The sequence below is a fragment of the Thalassophryne amazonica genome, chromosome 14 (assembly GCF_902500255.1).
Source record: "Thalassophryne amazonica chromosome 14, fThaAma1.1, whole genome shotgun sequence".
Taxonomy (NCBI): Eukaryota; Metazoa; Chordata; class Actinopteri; order Batrachoidiformes; family Batrachoididae; genus Thalassophryne; species Thalassophryne amazonica.
The window spans coordinates 32,225,578-32,246,316 of record NC_047116.1 but is presented as its reverse complement, the minus strand read 5'-3'; the positions used below and the strand labels follow the sequence as shown (position 1 = coordinate 32,246,316).

The following is a 20,739-nucleotide window of genomic DNA, read 5'->3' as shown; positions in this document are numbered from 1 at the left end:
ATGCAATAGAGCTGTTATATTTTACAGTTTAATCATGAACTTTGTTATAAATAACTATAAATATAATCATCCAACATATGTTGCACTGCCATCATGCTGCTGTCGCATTGCCTTTACTTGGATTAGCAGTAGCCGTGTTGCATCACTCAGCATTTCATACAATAGACTTTTCATCTATTTAGGCCCTACCAAGCTTACGGCATAGCAGCTATTTGTCTCTTGTCGCTGTAAAATGCAGGCTCTGATTGAAAAAGAATGTCTACTGTTCACTTTGCATCTGCCTCTTGTTGTGTGACCAAGGTGTGATGAGGGTCCAAGCCATGCTTGACAGCATTGTAAACAATGCCACCAGAGTGCACTCTGCTGGACAAAGTACACCATTTCCAGCAGCTAAAGTGTTTGTTTGTTTTGCATTGTTTATTTGGTAAAATAAAAAGGTCTCATATTTTCAAAAACAAACAAACAAACAAACAAACAAACAAAAAAAACAGCCAATTTCAATATGTCTTTGAAAGACTCATATGGCTCGGTTGGCCGATATGTCAGTTGGGCTTTGCCATTTTTAGCAATCAATCCTGGGAGGGCTCTACTTACAGTACTTTTGACAATTGTGTTATATGAGAGCAATCTTATTTTCCAGGATTTGTTAAAAGGAAATCCATGGGCATCAGTGCGCATGTGCAGCAGAACTCTAAATGAATTCAAACCATGTTTTGCTCAATCTTAAAATTGCATAGTTCTTGCATTTTATAATTGCTTTAGGTCTGTATGGCTGTCGAGCTTCTAAAATTTTTAAAGGGACTCGTGAATTTGTGCTAAACAAAGTGAAAGATCATGAACTGAATAAACTAAAACGCAAATGAGCGTTGTGAAACATGAATTCAAAAAGCTCATCTGTGTCTTCCACAGGTATGGTGTTGGATCACCAGGAGTTATACTCACCGTTGGGAGATGAGCTCCGAAAAAAAGTGCAGGAGACACTGCTGAAGCAGCACCATCACCAGAAACAGAAGAAGCTGGCAAACCGCCTGCCAATTGTACGCAGCATTGCAGACATTGGGCGACGAGCGTCTGACGTCCACCTGGACAAGAATGGTGAGCAAACTGGAGCCGTGAGACACGGATATCGTCCGTGTGACATCACGAAGCTTACTAGTAATGTTTGAGTGTGCACACTCTCAACGTACACATTGTGTCTCAAGATTATAACATGCTGGACGCTACTCAATGGATTATAGTGCACGGTCTAAAGTAAGAGTGGGAGTGTTCCTGGAATCCGGTGCACTGCTATTTAGAAAGTGGACTCAACTGCAAGGTTTTCTGGTGAGTTATTGGATCTGTTCCAATGCATCAGAGTGCCAGAAAAGCTCCCTGAGGAGAATCAGTGAAGTCATACCTTTTGTATTTTTCCATGAGTCTTTACCTTTATTTAGTTTGATGGTTGTTTTCAGTTCAGTTTTGTTGTGCACACAAGCAGGATGTACGTGTGTTGTGCATCCACTTGTGTAAGGTGCAGCTAAATATTGTGCCGCAAATGCACTAAGCCTAACTTTAGTCCAGATTTTTGGTGGTCTATTGTGCAGTCACTCCTTGCTTCCACACAACGTCAATCTACGTACACAGCGCATGACCTCAGCTCATTCAGTATTAAGACCATCAATGCCCACAGCTGTAAAGGTGAGTGCAAGTCCACTTGCATTTCAATGATGTGGGTGCGAAAATTCGAACTACCTTAGTTGGAAACTAAAAATGACACTGGCACTGCTTTGTGCCATATTGCAAGATATGGCCTCCTATGTCTCTTCTTAATTCCTCATCCCAATGCATCACCCGCACCATACAGTGACCTCACCAAAATCATTGCACAACAGCTTTGTAGAACATATTGTAATCATTGGAGGAGCGTGACCCCTTGATTTGTGTTGATATTTGTTGGCTTCTTGAAATTCCTTGAAATAGATAAGTTAAAAATAAAGAGACATTATTCAAAATGTTGTAAAGGTTAGACCGTACCCATGTGAAGCGCCTTGGGGCGAGTTTGTTGTGATTTGGCGCTATATAAATAAATTGAATTACACTGTATTGCTCAAAAGTACATATTATTATTTATAAATGTGTGAGCATGTTTACGGTTGATCTTTGCAAAGCTATTTGGCTCAATTCTGCTCTAAATTTAGTCTAAACTCACAAGTGGAAGCAATAGATTGCCAAATGCATTTCATAATCTCAATGTTTGCCAGCATTCCATATGTCAAAATAAGTTTAGCTCATTGGATTAATGTGGCATTTTTTTTTTTTTTTTTTTTACCATCAGTGAGACAAAGAACATTTAATTGATCAGGTTATTATTAAAGCCATGGTATATTTGAAATTGGATTTTTTTTTTACACTTCAGCGGTTTTGCCGTTTTGTCTCCATCTTTGTCAGTTTGCTTATATGTTGGCAGAATTACTCAAAAAGTATTCAAATGATTATGATTAACCTTGTTTTTGGAACTGCAATAGAAAAATGATATGGCCGCTACCTTAAAATAAATAAATAAATTAGGGTAGAGACCATGAAATTAAATTAATTAATTAATTAATTAAATTTCAAAGTAATATGTGCTTAAGAGCTGATATTGCACAAGAGCAGATGTATTTATTTATTTATTTTTTTAGATGTTTTTGACATTATGATTCTTGTGCCTTGGTATAAGCATGCACTCTAATGAGGACCTTTATCATTTTCTGATTTTTTTATGGTCTAAGAAGACATGTAATGCAAATAAAGCAATTTGGCACAAAACTGGACCAATTGTGCCGAATGGCCTTTTTCTCACAAAAAGTCTCACAGAAGCAAAATGCTTATGACTAGAGACCTGTTAATTCACACAGTTGTTGCCAACAACATGAACAACAATTGTAGTGAGTAGGGAATGGCAGCTGTAAAGTATGTCCAAGCTAAAGGCTTTTGACATTTACTTTTTTTTCGAGAATAAAAACTAACATTTTTAGGCATGTTTGAGTATATAGGTGAAGTTGTGTAGCACTCACATGGTTCTTATACACATCTTCTGAAACTAGAGATCCAGATCTGTAAAATGAGGCATATCATAAGCATGTGGGAGGTAAAATATTGTTTTAGTGAGCAATGGCACTTGGGTATGCAAGACCATTATGCACAAGACAAAAACAGGCGGATATTAACGGGTTAAGACACTTATTTTTATTATTATTGTCAATATTACTAGTAAAACGTAATAAATTCTTCACTTTCTTTTTTGAAATATCCAGGTCAGCTGACGGCCTCCCAGCCTCAGTTAACAGTTCCTGATGGAAAAGGTGACATCAGCAGAGTGAACAGTGCTGTGGACCTCAGCAAGGTATAGAGTTTGCGCTCAGCATTTTATTGTGCACGTGTGGATATGAGATAACACACAACACCAATACAAATTCCAAAAAGTCAACTTTGGATTAGAGTTTGTTCTGAGTGAGGATTATTGTGTGTGCAGTTGTCAGTGTACTGTGCAGCAAAGAAAATGATAAAATCTTTGTTGAAACCTTTTTCATGTGTTTCTACTGTAGTCTGTTGAGATCCAGAGAAGCTATTTATTTGTATTTTCATTTCTAATTTTTTTAACTGATCGATGAGGTGTTACTTCTTGTGCGTGGAGAGTTATTCGACTGCAGATTATTTATTTGCACTTTAGAAAAAAGCAACACTGCAAAAAAATTTAAAAAGATCAAATAAAAACATTAACAATTCCAACATTTATATAAGTCATGACCTATCAAAGTATTTGCAAAAAAAGAGTGGAACAGCTGCCGCTTGAGCCATTCGAAGAGAACAAATAACACCCAGTCAGCACTTGTTAACTCCACATAATTATCGCTGAAAAATCAACACTTTTAATGTTCCAAATCTTGCTTCACAATTACACCGAAGAGAGGATTAAAGAAACTGTAAATTCAACGAGAAAAATGTGACGGTGAATAAAAACTAAAATGAATATATTTTGCTACTATTTTTGAAAATAACTGTATTGTATTTGTAACATTTTAGGATTTGTACAGTAAAAACGTAAATGAGTAGGTGAGTAATCTAGTTAGTCCTGCCCAGCCAGCTTTTATTCAAAAATGATAAACGCTATGATTTTTTTAACACCCTAAATTAAACATATGTGGCATATAAGGATGACAAAACCTATTGCGTTTGAACTTTTGATGCGCCAGACTAGTCAAAAAGCCACTTTGTTTTGCTTATGCAAAATTGCATAGACATATCTGCCACCTGCTGGATGGTGAGTAAATATTGCATAAATTACTAAGAGCTGTAGTTTGGCTGCACTCCTAAACACTGGGTACATTGTGTGTGTGTTTGCTACTCCATTCTACCCATTTTATAAATTTATGCTAGCAACTATGAAAGATCTATGATGCCCACTAATGGGCAAATATGGGACAAAATATACAATACAATGCCATGGGAAAGTAAAACTGGAATTAAAGAATGGATAGAATGTGTGGCTGGCACCAAAACCTTTCATCTGCAAATTAGTGATGCTAATTTAAAATGCTGATTTTCCAAGCCTTCCCATATGGAAAAGATATACATAAATTTTATAAAGTTTGTATCTGTTCTATCTGGAACTTGTAAGTAATGCGTGACAGTCAAACCAGATATAAGATCCTTAGTAAATTTGTACATTATGTTGTGAAAGTGTAGTGACACGGACCCACAACAGGGGGCGCAAATGAACAGACAATGAAAGAGTCAAATATGAACACTTTACTGTTGTGAATGAGCACAACACAGAGGAATGTGAAATTTAACAGACAGTCAATCACAAGGGTGACGTGTGGGCAGGCTTGAGGATAGAAGACGTCTGTCCTGAGATGAACCGGAACCACACGATTTCCTCCGCCACCGAACCCGGAGAATACTGGAGCCGCCAAGTCCCGAGTCCCCAGGTGGCCACCGTCTTCGAAGGTCAGATCTGGTACTGCTGGCAGGGAGCAGAGACAATAAGATATGGGTGTGTGCACACCAGTAGCAACAACAGTGGGAATGCCACCTCCACCTCTAACACACACTCGTGCAGCTCCTGTCTACCCACTTATCTGGTAGAGGTGTGCAGCGGAGCCGTTGCTGGACACACCGAACGCTGGTCACACAGACACGGAACACCACAGGAAAGCGGCTGCAAAAAAGAGTTCAGACTGATACACAGTTCCCTTTCAAGGCTGAGAATACTACCTGAACGGTTTGACGATATCTCGGCGATGAGGTGGAGATGACGTCCGGGTTTTATGGAGTGAGATGATGAAGCATGAATGAGTGACAGCTGTCAGGAGATAATGAGTGACAGCTGTCACCCCCGGCTGTGTCCGTGGCGGCAGCGCCCTCTTGTGCCTGAAGCCCGCACTTTAGGCAGGGCGCCCTCTGGTGGTGGGCCAGCAGTACCTCCTCTTCTGGCGGCCCACACAACACAATATGTAACTTATATAAATTGGGAACTCAGAAGAACAATATATGACAGCAATTCCACATACAGAATCCTTAGTAGATATGTGTAATATCAAACTGAGACTTATAAGCACAACACATGTCAAACATAAAGATTTATTACTGGAATTGATGTAACGTGTAAGTTTTTTATATTTCTTTTCCATATGGGAATCCAAGACCTGTGTTTTGAAACATAGTTCTGCAGTACATATCAAAAGGAAGACGAAAGCTGCTATACTGAATGGGGCTTCATTATGTCACCAAATGTTCAAAACACTTTCAGAACATTCTGAAACCTTCGCAAAATGCATGCTTCAAAATGCTCTTGGGTAGTCTGCATGAAAAGGAAGCCATCAGGCACTGTGCTTAATTAGACTTCATTGTGCCACCAATTGTTTCAGACATTCAACATTCTTCTCTACAAGAGTCAAGACAGAATTCAGACTACCAGACCAAGAATTTTAGCTGAGGAAGCTTCTGCGATTTGAAGCGTAACGTCCTCACATCAAGCAACCCAGTCCAGTCGAAGATTCAAGCTTCTCTACTGTTCCATAAGGTTTTAAAACCTTTGCAGCACCTATGTTTCAAAACATTGTTCTGGAGTCTGTATAAAAAGGAAAAAGGTCAGATATTTTGTGAGAATGAGCTGCATTATGTCACCAAATGTTTCAAAACATTGTTTCAGAAACCTTTGCAACACTGGTGTTTCAAAACATTGTTCCAGTGTCCATGTCAAAAGAAACACATTAGGTATTGTACAAAATAGAGCTTCACTGTGTCACCAAATGTTTCAAAATACTGTTCTGGAACCTTTTGAAACTTTTGGAAGATCCATGTTTCAAAACATTGATCCAGAGTCCATGTCAAAAGGAAAACTTCAGGAGTTTTTTAAAGTGGGGCTTCATTATGCCATCAAATGTTTTGAAAAACTGTTCCTAACATTTTCAAACCTTTCGCTTTGCAACACCTGTGTTTGAAACATTGGTCTGGCCTCTGTATCAAAATGAAAACATCAGGTTCTGTGCTGAATGGGGGCTTCATTATGCCACGAAAATGTTTCAAAACAAATGTTAGTGGAAAATTTATTTTGAACATTTTCCCAAATTTCCCAAAGTGTATGTAAACATATGTTCACAGCTGTTAGCGAGGGCCTAAGAGCACATTTGGGTACAACTCATAGGAAAAGCATATCAGAGCTCTTTATGATACTTTGAAAAACACTGTACTTTATGTGTGTTTTTTTTCAGATGGACCTTCATTTCATGAAGAAAATCCCTTTAGGGGCCGAGGCCTGTAATGTGTTAGTGGGAGAACTGGAATTTCTAAACAAACCAGTTGTGGCCTTTGTACGTCTTTCACCGGCGGTGTTACTCAACGGGCTGGCTGAGGTTCCAATCCCCACCAGGTTCCTACAGCCAAACCTGTGCAGCTTCTACTCTACATAACTCTTATTTTCTCTGCTTTTTCTTTTAAATTTTGTATACACATTTGTTAAAATCCTTGTTTGTGATCACTTCACCTTTGCCAAGATAATCCACCCACATGGCTCATGTGTCATATCAAGATGCTGATGAAACAACATGATTATTGCACAATAAAACAAATTATTTAACATATCCCACACATGACAGGGCTGAACAAGGAAGCCCAGTTTTTTTTTTTTTTTTGACTAAGATGAGGATTTTGTAGGAGGTGTGCACTCTAATCTTTCTAATTTGACTGATGTTTTGTCTTTAGGTTCCTGTTCATTCTGTTGGGGCCCCTGGGAAGAGGGCCACAGTATCATGAGATTGGAAGGTCCATCGCCACACTGATGACAGATGAGGTAAACATTCTAAAGAACAAACTGCCATCATCACGTGAAGTTTATTTACTAAACAGAACATATCTGTTAGAATGTCTGCCGTTGAGTCACTTTGCACAATTTCACAGTCCATCAGCGCTCACCCAGTTCTTGAGAGAAAATCTCATGATTTTTTTTTGGCAGTGAGTCAGCACTCTTGTCTTTTCGTGTGTGTGGGAGCTCCATGACATTCATCATAATTGGGGAAGATGCGCTTTGAACAAAAACTTTGTTGTTCAGTTTTTGGGTGCTGAACCAGGACTTATGAAAGGGTGAGCCAGTGACTTAGCGGTTTTGTTCCAGGGTACAGTTTGGACAGTTCTCCTTCCTGTTACGTCACAGAAGTTTGAATATAGTCAAGGAAGCCGACGACTTCGTACAGGAGCGACTGCAAAGTTTATTACAGAGTTTAACAAGCAACACGTCTCTTCTGCTCAATACCACCCTACTTCTGGGCATGGCAGCTCGCAGCCAGAAAATTATATAGTGGCGCTTAGTGCCCCTACAGGTAATTCTGGTTACTGCAGTATCAGAATCTTCCAGAATACCACACTTAACACTCATTAACCCTCTGGGGCCGACGCCACCAAGCTTTACTAAATTATTAATAATTTTTTAATGATATGAGATCAAAACATACTTTTTTTTTGCTGAAAAATGAACTCCGAAGACTTTCGAACCAGCCATCGGCCATCTTTGTACTCCTTATAGAAGCTGTGTGATGACGTGCGCAATGTGAGTGTCCAATTGGAATTGGTTCACCGTCACATGGTTTTCCAAAATCCAATCGTAGGGCAGATTTACCTCACGTGAAAAGCCAAAGATCATTTTCAGGAGTGATATGTTACTAGTTGGCCCGTTTGAATAGCCCCCTTGGTGCTCCAATGAGTACATACTATTCCAGTGCTCCCTGCGCCATTACACACAGCGAAAGTGAAAACAGGAGCAGACGGAGAGCCTCTGATGACAATCTCATGTGCTCAAACAAAGAGTGTGTAACTATCAGGATTGCTCCACTAGTTTGCATGTGAATGTTACTGGATAACTCTGTTGCTTTCTCGGCGTAAAGCACTGTTTACCATATCAAAATAACAAAACGCATAAACCATTTTGTATATATTGTTCAAAATGTGCATTTGTGTTTATTGTTTGAACCTTTTTGTTGTACAGTCATTCACACAAGACCTCAAATTACCTTTATAAAGTGTCAAAACAGTTGTTTATTATAGTTGTGTTTTGAATAAATGTGTGTGGAAAATGATTTTTCGCTTTATTTTTTCCTTGCCTATTTTTGATTGTAAACCTTTATTACACTTATAAAACACAACAAAAACATATATATTCTGAAAGCACAGGTTGTCCTGAAAAAAAAAGACAAAAAACTTGATTGTGGGATGCAGGGAGAGCTGTTAACAGCAATAATAAAACATTTATGCCAGGTGAGTGAACTGTCCAAAAAATTCCCTCGGACCCCAGAGGGTTAAATGGAGTTTGCTGGTCTGTCGGGTTGGTGTCATTGGGTAGCCCACTGGTAGACTGGCGATGTGCTCGAGGTCTTACATACACAAATCTTTTATTTTTAAACACACCAACTGATGTGGATCACAGAATGGTCGTACTTCAACTGGAATCCTTGGTTCAGTTGAAGATTTTGGCACAATACCTTCAAAGGGGTGTAGTCAGGAAATCCTTATAGGCAGTGACAGGAGATGCCTGGGGGGTGGGGGTGGGGTGGGGGGCACTTTGGTTCACTTAGTGTTTTATAAAAATTGATTTTGCTTCTATAGCAGCTACAATTGTTCTACATCAAGTTACTGATATTAAAACATTTCTGACAAGAATTTAAACAACTAAAATGAAAACACATTTCAGAATTTAGAAATGAATGAAAATCAATGGCTTCATGTCCCCAACCATGCAAAAAGCTGAATCCCATGTTCTGTAGCAGTTGCTTCACTGAGTGTTCCGAAAGAAAATGTCATTTTCTGAAGCAGTTGTTTTTTTTTTTTTCCAGTTGTTTCATTGACTTTTTGAGCAATTTGAAACTGAATTGTTTTCTGAACTTTGAAACTCCAAAGCATTTCAAAACAGGCAAACATTTTCTGGGGCAGTTATTTCATCGGGTATTTCATCTGTTTTGAAACGGTGAATTATTTTCTCAAGCTAAAAGAACTCCCATCCTACTAGATGTCACAATCAGAGTATTTAGAGCATTTCAAAACACTGAAACTTTTTTCTAAAGCAACTGTATCAGAGTTTTTTTTTAATGTTTCAAAACAGTGAATCATTTTCTGGAGAAGTCAATACATTGAGTTATTCTGAGCATTTTAAAAAAGCAATTTGAAGCAGTTGGTTCAGTAGAGCCAGTAATGTGCATATTGCTTAAAATTTGTTAGTCAGCTCGTGTAATTATAGGCATCTGTCTTCACTCTACTAAGTGCCATTCTTGTTCTTGTCATGTTCTCCCCTAATTTATTCATTTAATTCTCATGTGCAGATCTTTCAGTCTTCAGTTAGAGATGTTCACCTGACACCTGATTGTTTTTGTTCATTTTTGTTTGTGTTATTTGATTGTGACATTTTTGCTGGGATTATTTTAGTGATAACTTTGAGGTATTGATTTACTTGCATAAAGTAAAATACACTGCAGATAATTTTCTTACTAAATGGATGCAATTGGACCATTCACTGCTGTATGTGTGAAATTACAGGACATCATGAAAGTTGAAATGTGAGTCACGGTCAAACTCGATGACGCTTTCAGATAAGAAGCAGACCAGTGTGCAGTCAGAACGTTCTGATCCTCATCATGACTAATAGCCAACACGTCTGTATTCAAGGAGCTCACTGTCTGAGTCAGGACCCTGCAGTAATATATATTTATTTTTGGAATTGTCAGGTTTTCCATGATGTTGCCTACAAAGTGAAAGACCGCAACGATCTAATTGCTGGAATTGATGAATTCCTTGATCAAGTGACAGTTCTGCCTCCAGGTGAATGGGATCCATCCATACGCATAGAACCACCAAAAAATCTTCCATCTCAGGTGCGTTAAACATCGAGATTAAGTGATTTTACCAGACTAAATATTTAAAGTTGTAACATTCATGTAGCCACTTCACCTGCTTTGTATTTTCTTCATTTATCTTGATTATGTAAGTAAACCTTTTAAACCAAACAGTGCCACAGAATTTTGCCATTATGATAGTGAGGACGTCGGTGGTATTCACAACATTTTTAATAAAAATCATCACAATAGCTGATGATTTGATTTATTTGGATTTTTAAAAAGTTCCTCTTTTTTGTATTTTTACAACCCAGGTTATATTAAAACATTGTATTAAACCTGAGTGCTGCACTCACTTTGTCTGTCACACATGTTATTTTAAAACATTATTTTAGGAAGGAATGAATAAGGGTCAACATGGGTGCCATTACAGGATTAACAAAAATCAGCTGTATGCTCGAAATAGCAACGAAATAACACTTGGATCCTACTTTGTAAGTATTAACATGATATTAGTACAAAACCTCTCATAGCATTAATAATGGTGAGGTGGGTGTTTTTTAATTTACTTATTTGTGGTAATATGCCAGTTTATATCAGTCCTACACCAGGCTTAATAGTTCTGGTCAATTTCTTTGTCTCAGATGTAACACACTGAAATGAATAGGAATGTAAAACATAAAAAAAGAAACGAACAAATGGTCTAAAATGAAAGAATGAGTTATTAACATTTTACAGTTTTAAGGTTTGAGAAAATATGCTTTGAGTTCAATCAGAGCTCTACTACAGATGGTCTGTTGGATACACATTGCATGTCTCTTTACAAATTAGAAAAAAAAAAGTGATTTTTTTTTTTTTTCCTTAGACAACATAGCTATCAAAGATGAGTAGACAATGCAGACACTTTATTTTCTGGCAATGCTTTAATTTAATGATCACAGTCTTCAGACAGAAATAAAAGAATAACCTGACTCGACAATTATAATAAATAAATGAATAACCTGACTCAACAGTTATAATAAATAAATTAATAACCTGACTCAACAACAGACAAATTGGCAGGACACAATTGCAGGACTCTGCCACTAAAGTGGAAATTCAAAAGACTTTACTCGGTTTCCAGGCAGGGTTCGGTACACTGCACAGAGAATGACACACAGCAAGAGTGTCCTGTTGTTTGACCAGGCAAGGTCAAACAATAGGCGGACAGCCGGTACACAGCAGAACATGAACGGGTAACTAGGACACTGAGACAAAAAGACTGGAAATGCAGGCATGAAGCATAAACGATCTGGCAGAGACATGAGGGAAATGTGAGGCTTAAATAAAAGGTGTGATGAGCGATAATCAGACGCAGGTGCAGGAGAACAAGCAGGAAGAGGGCGTGGCACACCCAGACCAAACCCCAACCAAAAGACAAGAGCGTGCAGACAGAAAAACACCAACCAGAACTCACAGAAAAACAAACACATGAAATAAACACTAAAACAAATCAAACATCCCAACATAAGCCCACAACCCCCAAGCATGACAGACTGAGGTTGTAAAAATGTGAACCTTCATTAAGTGTGAGTACTGGTATATCTAAGCATCATTTAGAGGCATCACTGACAAAAGAAGAAGAAAAAAAACCTATTGGACTAACCCAGGAAACAAATAAATGGATCAGGTTGAGCCAAAAAACAAACAAACAAAAAAAAGTCACATAATACTTACAATTTGTGAATTTGATTTGTAAACTTGAAGACAGTAAGGCCTACAAAAGTCTGATCGTTGACCTTCACCCAAATGTTTGACCTCTGGCGAACCCCGCCAGGGCAATTCTGCTGAATCCAGCTAGGTGTGTGTGCTACTTCTGGTCCAAAATTGTGCTGAAATTCAAATTTTTTTAGCCTTTGCGGAAATTAATTCTTTGAGGGGAATTTCAGGGTTGGTCTTTATTGACATACCAAGTTTGGTATTAATCAGGAAAATGACCCGTAAGGAGTCAGACAACAAACAGACAAGTAGACATGACCTCGACCTGTAGCAAGTTTGTCCTCATTGGGCAGTTCCGGAACCCATGCACATGTGTGCCAAGTTTGGTGCAAACTGGGTGAAGAATTATTGGCTTTTGTCCCCAATTACCCTGACTGTAATGACTGACGTGTGGTAAATTTGAACTGGCCTGGGGAATTCCAGAATGTACCTACACATGTGTGCCAAGTTTGGTGTATATCATATCATGAAAAAACAATTTTTTTTACCTTTGCCCTCAATGACTTTGACCTTTGCAAAAACTCAGATTTTATGAGCAATTCCGGGGTTGATCTTCAACCATATACCAAGTTTAGTGGAAATCAGACGAAGGACCTGGGCTGAGCAGGGGTGCAAACAAAAACAGACAGAGAAACTTTTTGTTTTTTTCAGTGGAGGGTGTGAGAGCTGATATTCAAAATAAAACCCAAACCCGATCTCCAAACATGCATCACTGCATCTCTGATATTAACACATTTCAAAAGCTTTTTCATTGCAGTTAAGCAGCTGCAGTGCATTTGTTTTTTCTTGGCAACAGGAGAAGAGGAAGAAAAATCATAGTTTACCGAATGGCTTAGCAGTCACTGGAGAGGAAGAAGAATACAGTGGCCATGGGGGTGCAGAACTGCAGCGCACTGGGAGGTGATGTTTCACATTAGCACCCAACACAGAAAATACCTGGGATGAGGATGAGTTTGAAATGATAAATGCATTTAAAATGGTATATTTCTGCATTTTCTATAATTTAAATTTATTTATTGATACTTTGTAGATGTTCAGAGAGACTTTCAAGTCCAGACTTGACACACTTATTTTCCCTTTCATATGGCTAGCATACTGGGATAGTGTAGTTCTACGCATTTTACTCTTTTAATTCATTTTATTAGGAAACAGAGCGTGCCGCGGCCTCAGCTTTACCTAAAGTCTATGTCTTTTAGTGAAGCTTAGGGCTAGTGGCCAGCAGTCACCTTAGTATTTCCTGTTTTTTCTTATTGTTTAATTCTGACAAATTATACAGTATTTTTGTCTTTCTGATGCCTGATTCTGTTTTTTCTCTCTAAGGTGCAGCTCCATCCAGAGATGGGTGTGGTATTTGTGCTGGGGACTAACAGCATTTCCTGTATATTCATTTGTGAATTGTTCTGTAATTTATGTCTGTAGCATGGCCCAAGCAGAGGGTCACCCCTTTGAGTCTGGTCTGCTTGAGGTTTCTTCCTCAGAGGGAGTTTTTCCTTACCACTGCTGCTCTGGGGGTTAGTAAGGTTAGACCTTACTTGTGTGAAGCGCCTTGAGGCAACTCTTTTGTGATATGGGGCCATATAACCGAAATAAATTGAAATTGTTCATTAATATTTGTAGTTAACCCTCATTGGATGTTGCCTCTGTATTGTTTTTGTGGTTTCTATAGCAACATCTTGCAGGTCAGCTCTGTATTTGTCACTCTCACAGGAAGACATCACACTGGGTCACATTCAAGAGTTCAGTATAAAAAAAATTGAGAAAAGAAAAGGCTTTCTGCATTCACATGCTGATGGCAGAAAAACCATCATGTTTGTCATTATAGCAGAATTCTATAGTGGTACATGATCAGTTTTCAGTGGTAATGAAGAGGTCAATAAGTTATTTAACTGGAAAATAGAGCGGAGTTTTATTAAAGATTTATACATATCAGCTAGAGTTATATTAAAACACAAAGCACTGATTGTAATGGTTGCTTAAAAAGTCAACTTTTTGCAATGCTGCATTTTAATGTCTTTCTATAACATCACACAAATTTAACAATTAAATGTTTATGATTAAAACCAGGTGATGCTTTGCACTTAAACAGTCCATCTCTCGCTGCCTGCATTTCTCATTGTTAAAGATAAAACATCGGGTTTGTCCTTGTTGCTGCGACAAGCAGTAAAAGTTGAAATTTGACAGCAAGTTTCATTGCGTTGTGTGGTTACCGTGGCAGAAATTGCTGTTGTCCTCTCACTGAAAACAACAAGACATGTCTTGTAGTCAACATGTGAATGCAGCATTAGGCTTTCTGGCTTTAATGGCTTCATTTTAAAGAGAAAATCATCATGGTGCAGCGTGTTTTTAATCTTCCCAGGTTGTTTGGCGGTCTCATTTTAGACATCAAGAGGAAAGCTCCTCACTACGTGTCTGACTACACAGACACTGTCAGTCTGCAGTGTGTGGCCTCCTTCCTCTTCCTCTACTGTGCTTGCATGTCTCCTGTCATCACCTTTGGAGGACTTCTGGGTGAAGCCACAGAAGGACGCATAGTAAAGGATCCTCTTCCTTCTTCAAATATTCACATCTGTACCCTGCTGCAGCCAATCAGCACAAAAACACAAAGTACTTATAATGTTGTTTTCTCTTCTCCAGAGTACCATTGAGTCGCTGTTTGGGGCCTCGCTAACAGGAATAGCTTATTCCCTGTTTGCCGGCCAGCCCCTCACCATCCTGGGCAGCACAGGCCCAGTGCTTGTGTTTGAGAAAATATTGTTCAAATTCTGCAAGTATGTTTATAAGTTTTAATCTTATCTTCTGTTTAACCCAGTGGTTTGAGATGATTAAGTGCATCCTGTTATTTTGTGGGTATCAGTTTGCTCTGCAACATTGTTCTTGAATAATAGAATTTTTACGCTGTGTGCCCTCGTACAAGCAGGAGATTGTAATCGCTGTGCGTGTGTGTGTGTGTGTGTGTGTGTGTGTGTACGTACAAAATAAATGGAGTGAATACATGAGCTACTTCTGGCAGATACATAATTTGAGGTGCCATGCTCTACAGTCACATGTCATGCATCACGCTTCTCATAACATGCCCAAACGCTTCCTGCAAATTGGGAGGGCTATTTAAGTCTCATTTTCCTAGCTCTCCCCCCGACCTGTGCACACCACCACTGTTGTATGGACATCGCTGCCTGCAGCCACCTCCACCGCCACCTCAAACAAACAAAAAAACAAAAAAAAAAACCCAAGCAATAAAACAAACAACAACAACAACTAGGACTGCAAGCAGTCATATACGGGCCCTCATTCCGCGCAACCGCCTACCCAGGCCAGTGGGTGCCCTTGTGACCACATGTGGGCATGTGCATGCAGCGGCAACCACTCATCACACAGTTAAAATTTTAAACAAATCACACAATGCATCAAGGAGTTATGACATGTTGATTGTTCATCCACTAGGGGGCGCTCAGTGTACAAACAGAGGGGCTGGGTGTGTTCAGGGGCCAACTGTCATCATACATGTGAAGTTTCAAGTCAATCAGGCAAAGCATGAAGGAGTTATCATGACTTGATGTTCCATGGCAAAGGGTCAAAATGGCGGCACCATAGTGGCCACACCCTTCAACATAGAGAAAAGCTTTCGATAACTTTTCTTCAGTATCATCTTTGGATGCTGTCAAAGAAATTTGAAGTGCATTGGACAAAATCCCTAGGAGGAGTTTGTTCAAATACAACATGTGGAAATCATTTCAAAATGAGAAGAAAATACAAAATGGCCGACTTCCTGTTTGGAGTAGACTCTTGGTGCAAGAGACTTTTTTGTACGTCTATGCAAGTCACACATGTGTACCAATTTTCATCTCCCTACTCCAAAAAACCCCTATGGGGAGGGCTTTTGGAAAGTTTCAAGGGGGCACTATTGAGGCATTTTGCCCTGCCCATGGGCGATGCCCCTATGAATTGTAAGAGGTTGTCGTGCTCGACCTGTGTATCAATTTTCATGATGATATGACAAAATTAAAGCTGTCAAAAGGAAGAACATAATTTCATGGCGAATGGGCAATATTCGGCACGCCGCCACATGGATGCCGTTACTCGTAACTTCACGGCGATCATCGCCTACGTTCACCAAGTTGTTCTGCATGTTTTAGAAGTGGAAGGAAGTTGATGGGGTTAAATATGTGACTTCAGTACCTGTTTAAGTATAATGTTCATATGGCGAAGGGTCAAAATGGCGGCACCATAGCGGCCACACCCTTCGACATACAGAAAAGCTTTCGATAACTTTTGGTCAGTATCATCTCTGGGTGATCTGTAAGAAATTTGAAGTGCATTGGACAAAATCCCTAGGAGGAGTTCGTTCAAATACAACATGTGGAAATCACGCCAAAATGAGAAGAAAATTTAAAAATGGCCGACTTCCTGTTTGGAGTAGACCCATGGTGCAAGAGAATTTTTTGTACGTCTATGCAAGTCACACGTGTACCAATTTTCATCTCCCTACTCCAAAAAAACCCCTATGGGGAGGGGGTTTTGAAAGTTTCAAGGGGGCGCTTTTGAGGCATTTTGACCCGCCCATGGGTGACGCCCCTATGAATTGTAAGAGGTTGTCGTGCTCGACCTGTGTATCAATTTTCATGATGATGTGACAAAATTAAAGCCGTCAAAAGGAAGAACGTAATTTCATGGCGAATGGGCAATATTCGGTACGCCGCCACACGGACGCCGTTACTCGTAACTTCACGGCATTCATCGCCTACGTTCACCAATTTGTTCTGCATGTTTCAAAAGTGGAATGAAGTTGATTGGGTTAAGTATGTGACATCAGGACCTCTTAAAGTAAAAATAGGACATTTCCCATTTAGGCCATTTAAGTAGTGGAAATGGCCAAAAATGGCAAAAATTTGCTCAAAATCGAAACTTAAAATCAAAATGGCCGACTTCCGGTCGATATTTCACCATGACAGTAAGAGATTTTTTCGTGCGTCCTGGCATGGTAAATATGTGTACCGAATTTCGTGAGGCTACGACAAAAAAAGCCCAATGCGGAGGGGTTTTTGAAAATTTCTAGCGGGCGCTATTTCGCGATTTTTCTGCGACCATGTGCGAGGCCCCCAAAATATCGAATTTTGGATCCGGCCGGATGACTTTGGAAAGTTTAGTGAGTTTTTGAGCATGGGAAGAGGCCGAAATTTCGATTTCAAGAGTGAGAATAATAATAATAATAATAATAACTAGGACTGCAAGCAGTCATATACGGGCCCTCGTTCTGCGCGACCGCCTACCCAGGCCAGTGGGTGCCCTTGTGACCACATGTGGGCATGTGCATGCAGGGGTAACCACTCATCACACAGTTAAAATTTTAAACAAATCACACAATGCATCAAGGAGTTATGACATGTTGATTGTTCATCCACTAGGGGGCGCTCAGTGTACAAACAGAGGGGCCGGGTGTGTTCAGGGGCCAACTGTCATCATACATGTGAAGTTTGAAGTCAATCAGGCAAAGCATGAAGGAGTTATCATGACTTGATGTTCTATGGCAAAGGGTCAAAATGGCGGCACCATAGCGGCCACACCCTTCAACATAGAGAAAAGCTTTCGATAACTTTTGTTCAGTATCATCTTTGGATGCTGTCAAAGAAATTTGAAGTGCATTGGACAAAATCCCTGGGAGGAGTTGGTTCAAATACAACATGTGGAAATCACGCCAAAATGAGAAGAAAATTCAAAATAGCTGACTTCCTGTTTGGAGTAGACTCATGGTGCAAGAGACTTTTTTGTACGTCTATGAAAGTCACACGTGTACCAATTTTCATCTCCCTACTCCAAAAAAAAACCCTTAAGTGGAGGGTTTTTTGAAAGTTTCAAGGAGGCGCTATTGAGGCATTTTGCCCCGCCCATGGGCGACGCCCCTATGAATTGTAAGAGGTTGTCATGCTCAACCTGTGTATCAATTTTCATGATGATGTGACAAAATTAAAGCCGTCAAAATGAAGAACGTAATTTCATGGCGAATGGGCAATATTCGGCACGCCGCCACACGGACGCCGTTACTCGTAACTTCACAGCGTTCATCGCCTACGTTCACCAATTTGTTCTGCATGTTTTAGAAGTGGAATGAAGTTGATTGGGTTAAGTATGTGACATCAGGACCTCTTAAAGTAAAAATAGGACATTTCCCGCCACCACCGGGGGGCGCTATGGCGCAGGTGGGAACTTAAGATATATAGACGTTCAGGGCAGAGCCCTCATCATGTCCAGCAAGTTTGAAGGATCTACGATGAAGTATGTGGGCGTGACAGCCGTTCGAAGTGAAATGGCGTGCTCCGAAAAGCTTGCCAAAGTTTGACGACCCCTAGCAGCCACGCCTTTTGACTTAATTAGAATCTTTTGATAACTTTTGATCACCATTGTGTTGTGATGATTTTGACCAAATTTGAAGATGATCGGATAAAATCCCTAGGACGAGTTAGTTCAAATGTAAGTAGTGGAAATGGCCAAAAATGGCAAAAATTTGCTCAAAATTGAAACTTAAAATCAAAATGGCCGACTTCCTGTCGATATTTCACCATGACAGTAAGAGATTTTTTTGTGCGTCCTGGCATGGTAAATATGTGTACCGAATTTGGTGAGGCTACAACGAAAACAGCCCAATGCGGAGGGGTTTTTGAAAATTTCTAGCGGGCGCTATTTCGCGGTTTTTCTGCGACCATGTGCAACGCCCCCAAAATATCGAATTTCGGATCCGGCCAGATGACTTTGGAAAGTTTGGTGAGTTTTTGAGCATGGGAAGAGGCCGAAATTTCGATTTCAAGAGTGAGAATAATAATAATAAATAATAATAATAACTAGGACTGCAAGCAGTCATATACAGGCCCTCGTTCCGCGCAACCGCCTACCCAGGCCAGTGGGTGCCCTTGTGAGCACATGTGGGCATGTGCATGCAGGGGCAACCACTCATCACATAGTTAAAATTTTAAACAAATCACACAGTGCATCAAGGAGTTATGACATGTTGATTGTTCATCCACTAGGGGGGCGCTCAGTGTACAAACAGAGGGGCCGGGTGTGTTCAGGGGCCAACCGTCATCATACATGTGAAGTCTGAAGTCAATCAGGCAAAGCATGAAGGAGTTATCATGACTTGATGTTCCATGGCAAAGGGTCAAAATGGCGGCACCATAGCGGCCACACCCTTCAACATAGAGAAAAGCTTACGAAAACTTTTGGTCAGTATCAACTTTGGATGTTGTCAAAGAAATTTGAAGTGCACTGGACAAAATCCCTAGGAGGAGTTCATTCAAGTACGTGAGGAAATGATGGCAAAATGACAAGAAAATTAAAAATGGCCGACTTCCTGTTTGGAGTAGACAAATGGTGCAAGAGACTTTTGTACGTCTATGCAAGTCAGACATCTGTACCAATTTTCATCTCCCTAGTACAAAAAAACCCCTATGGAGAGGGGTTTTTGAAAGTTTCAAGGGGGCGCTATTGAGGCATTTTGCCCCGCCCACGGGCAACGCCCTATGAATTATAAGAAGTTGTCATGCTTGACCTGTGTATCAATTTTCATGATGATATGACAAAATTAAAGCCGTCAAAAGGAAGAACGTAATTTCATGGCGAAAGGGCGATATTCGGTACGCCACCACACAGAAGCCGTTACTTGTAAGTTCATGGCGATCATCGCTTATGTTCACCAAGTTGTTCAGCATGTTTTAGAAGTGGAAGGAGGTTGTCATGCTCGACCTGTGTATCAATTTTCATGATGATGTGACAAAATTAAAGCCGTCAAAAGGAAGAACGTAATTTCATGGCGAATGGGAAATATTGGGCATGCCGCCACACGGACGCCGTTACTCGTAACTTCACGGCGTTCATCGCCTACGTTCACCAATTTGTTGTGCATGTTTTAGAAGTGGAATGAAGTTGATTGGGTTAAGCATGTGACATCAGGAACTCAAAGTAAAAATAGCACATTTCCCACCACCACCGGGGGGCGCTATGGCGCAGGTGGGAACTTAAGATATGTAGCCGTTCAGGGCGGAGCCCTCATCATGTTCAGCAAGTTTGAAGGATCTACGATGAAGTATGTGGGCGTGACAGCCGTTCGAAGTGAAATGGCATGCTCCGAAAAGCTCACCAAAGTTTGACGACCCCTAGCAGCCACGCCTTTTGACTTAATTAGAATCTTTTGATAACTTTTGATCACCATTGTGTTGTGATGATTTTGACAAAATTTGAAGACAATTGTATGAAATCCCTAGGACGAGTTCGTTCAAATGTAAGTAGTGGAAATGGTCAAAAATGGCAAAAATTTGCTCAAAATGGAAACTTAAAATCAAAATGGCCGACTTCCTGTCGATATTTCACCATGACAGTAAGAGACTTTTTCGTGTGTCCTGGCATGGTAAATATGTGTACCGAATTTCGTGAGGCTACGATGAAAAAAGCCCAATGGTTTTTGAAAATTTCTAGGGGGCGCTATTTCGCAATTTTTCTACGACCATGTGCGATGCCCCCAAAATATTGAATTTTCTGATCCGGCCGGACAACTTTGGAAAGTTTGGTGAGTTTTTGAGCATGGGAAGAGGCCGAAATTTCGATTTCAAAAGTGAGAATAATAATAATAATAATAAATAATAATAATAAACAG

The 20,739-nt window shown here is 39.9% G+C and overlaps 1 protein-coding gene across 1 annotated transcript in view; it reads left to right on the top strand.

Moving 5' to 3' along the window:
* Nucleotides 1-20,739, top strand: part of slc4a10b (solute carrier family 4 member 10b) — a 68,185-nt gene that overhangs the window by 34,714 nt on the left and 12,732 nt on the right. Inside the window, exons 6-13 of the mRNA XM_034186488.1 lie at nucleotides 910-1,095; nucleotides 3,276-3,364; nucleotides 6,738-6,895; nucleotides 7,228-7,315; nucleotides 10,233-10,379; nucleotides 12,895-12,998; nucleotides 14,455-14,629; nucleotides 14,733-14,866. Coding sequence (XP_034042379.1) covers nucleotides 910-1,095; nucleotides 3,276-3,364; nucleotides 6,738-6,895; nucleotides 7,228-7,315; nucleotides 10,233-10,379; nucleotides 12,895-12,998; nucleotides 14,455-14,629; nucleotides 14,733-14,866 — 1,081 coding nt within the window. The remainder of the gene's footprint in view (nucleotides 1-909; nucleotides 1,096-3,275; nucleotides 3,365-6,737; nucleotides 6,896-7,227; nucleotides 7,316-10,232; nucleotides 10,380-12,894; nucleotides 12,999-14,454; nucleotides 14,630-14,732; nucleotides 14,867-20,739) is intronic.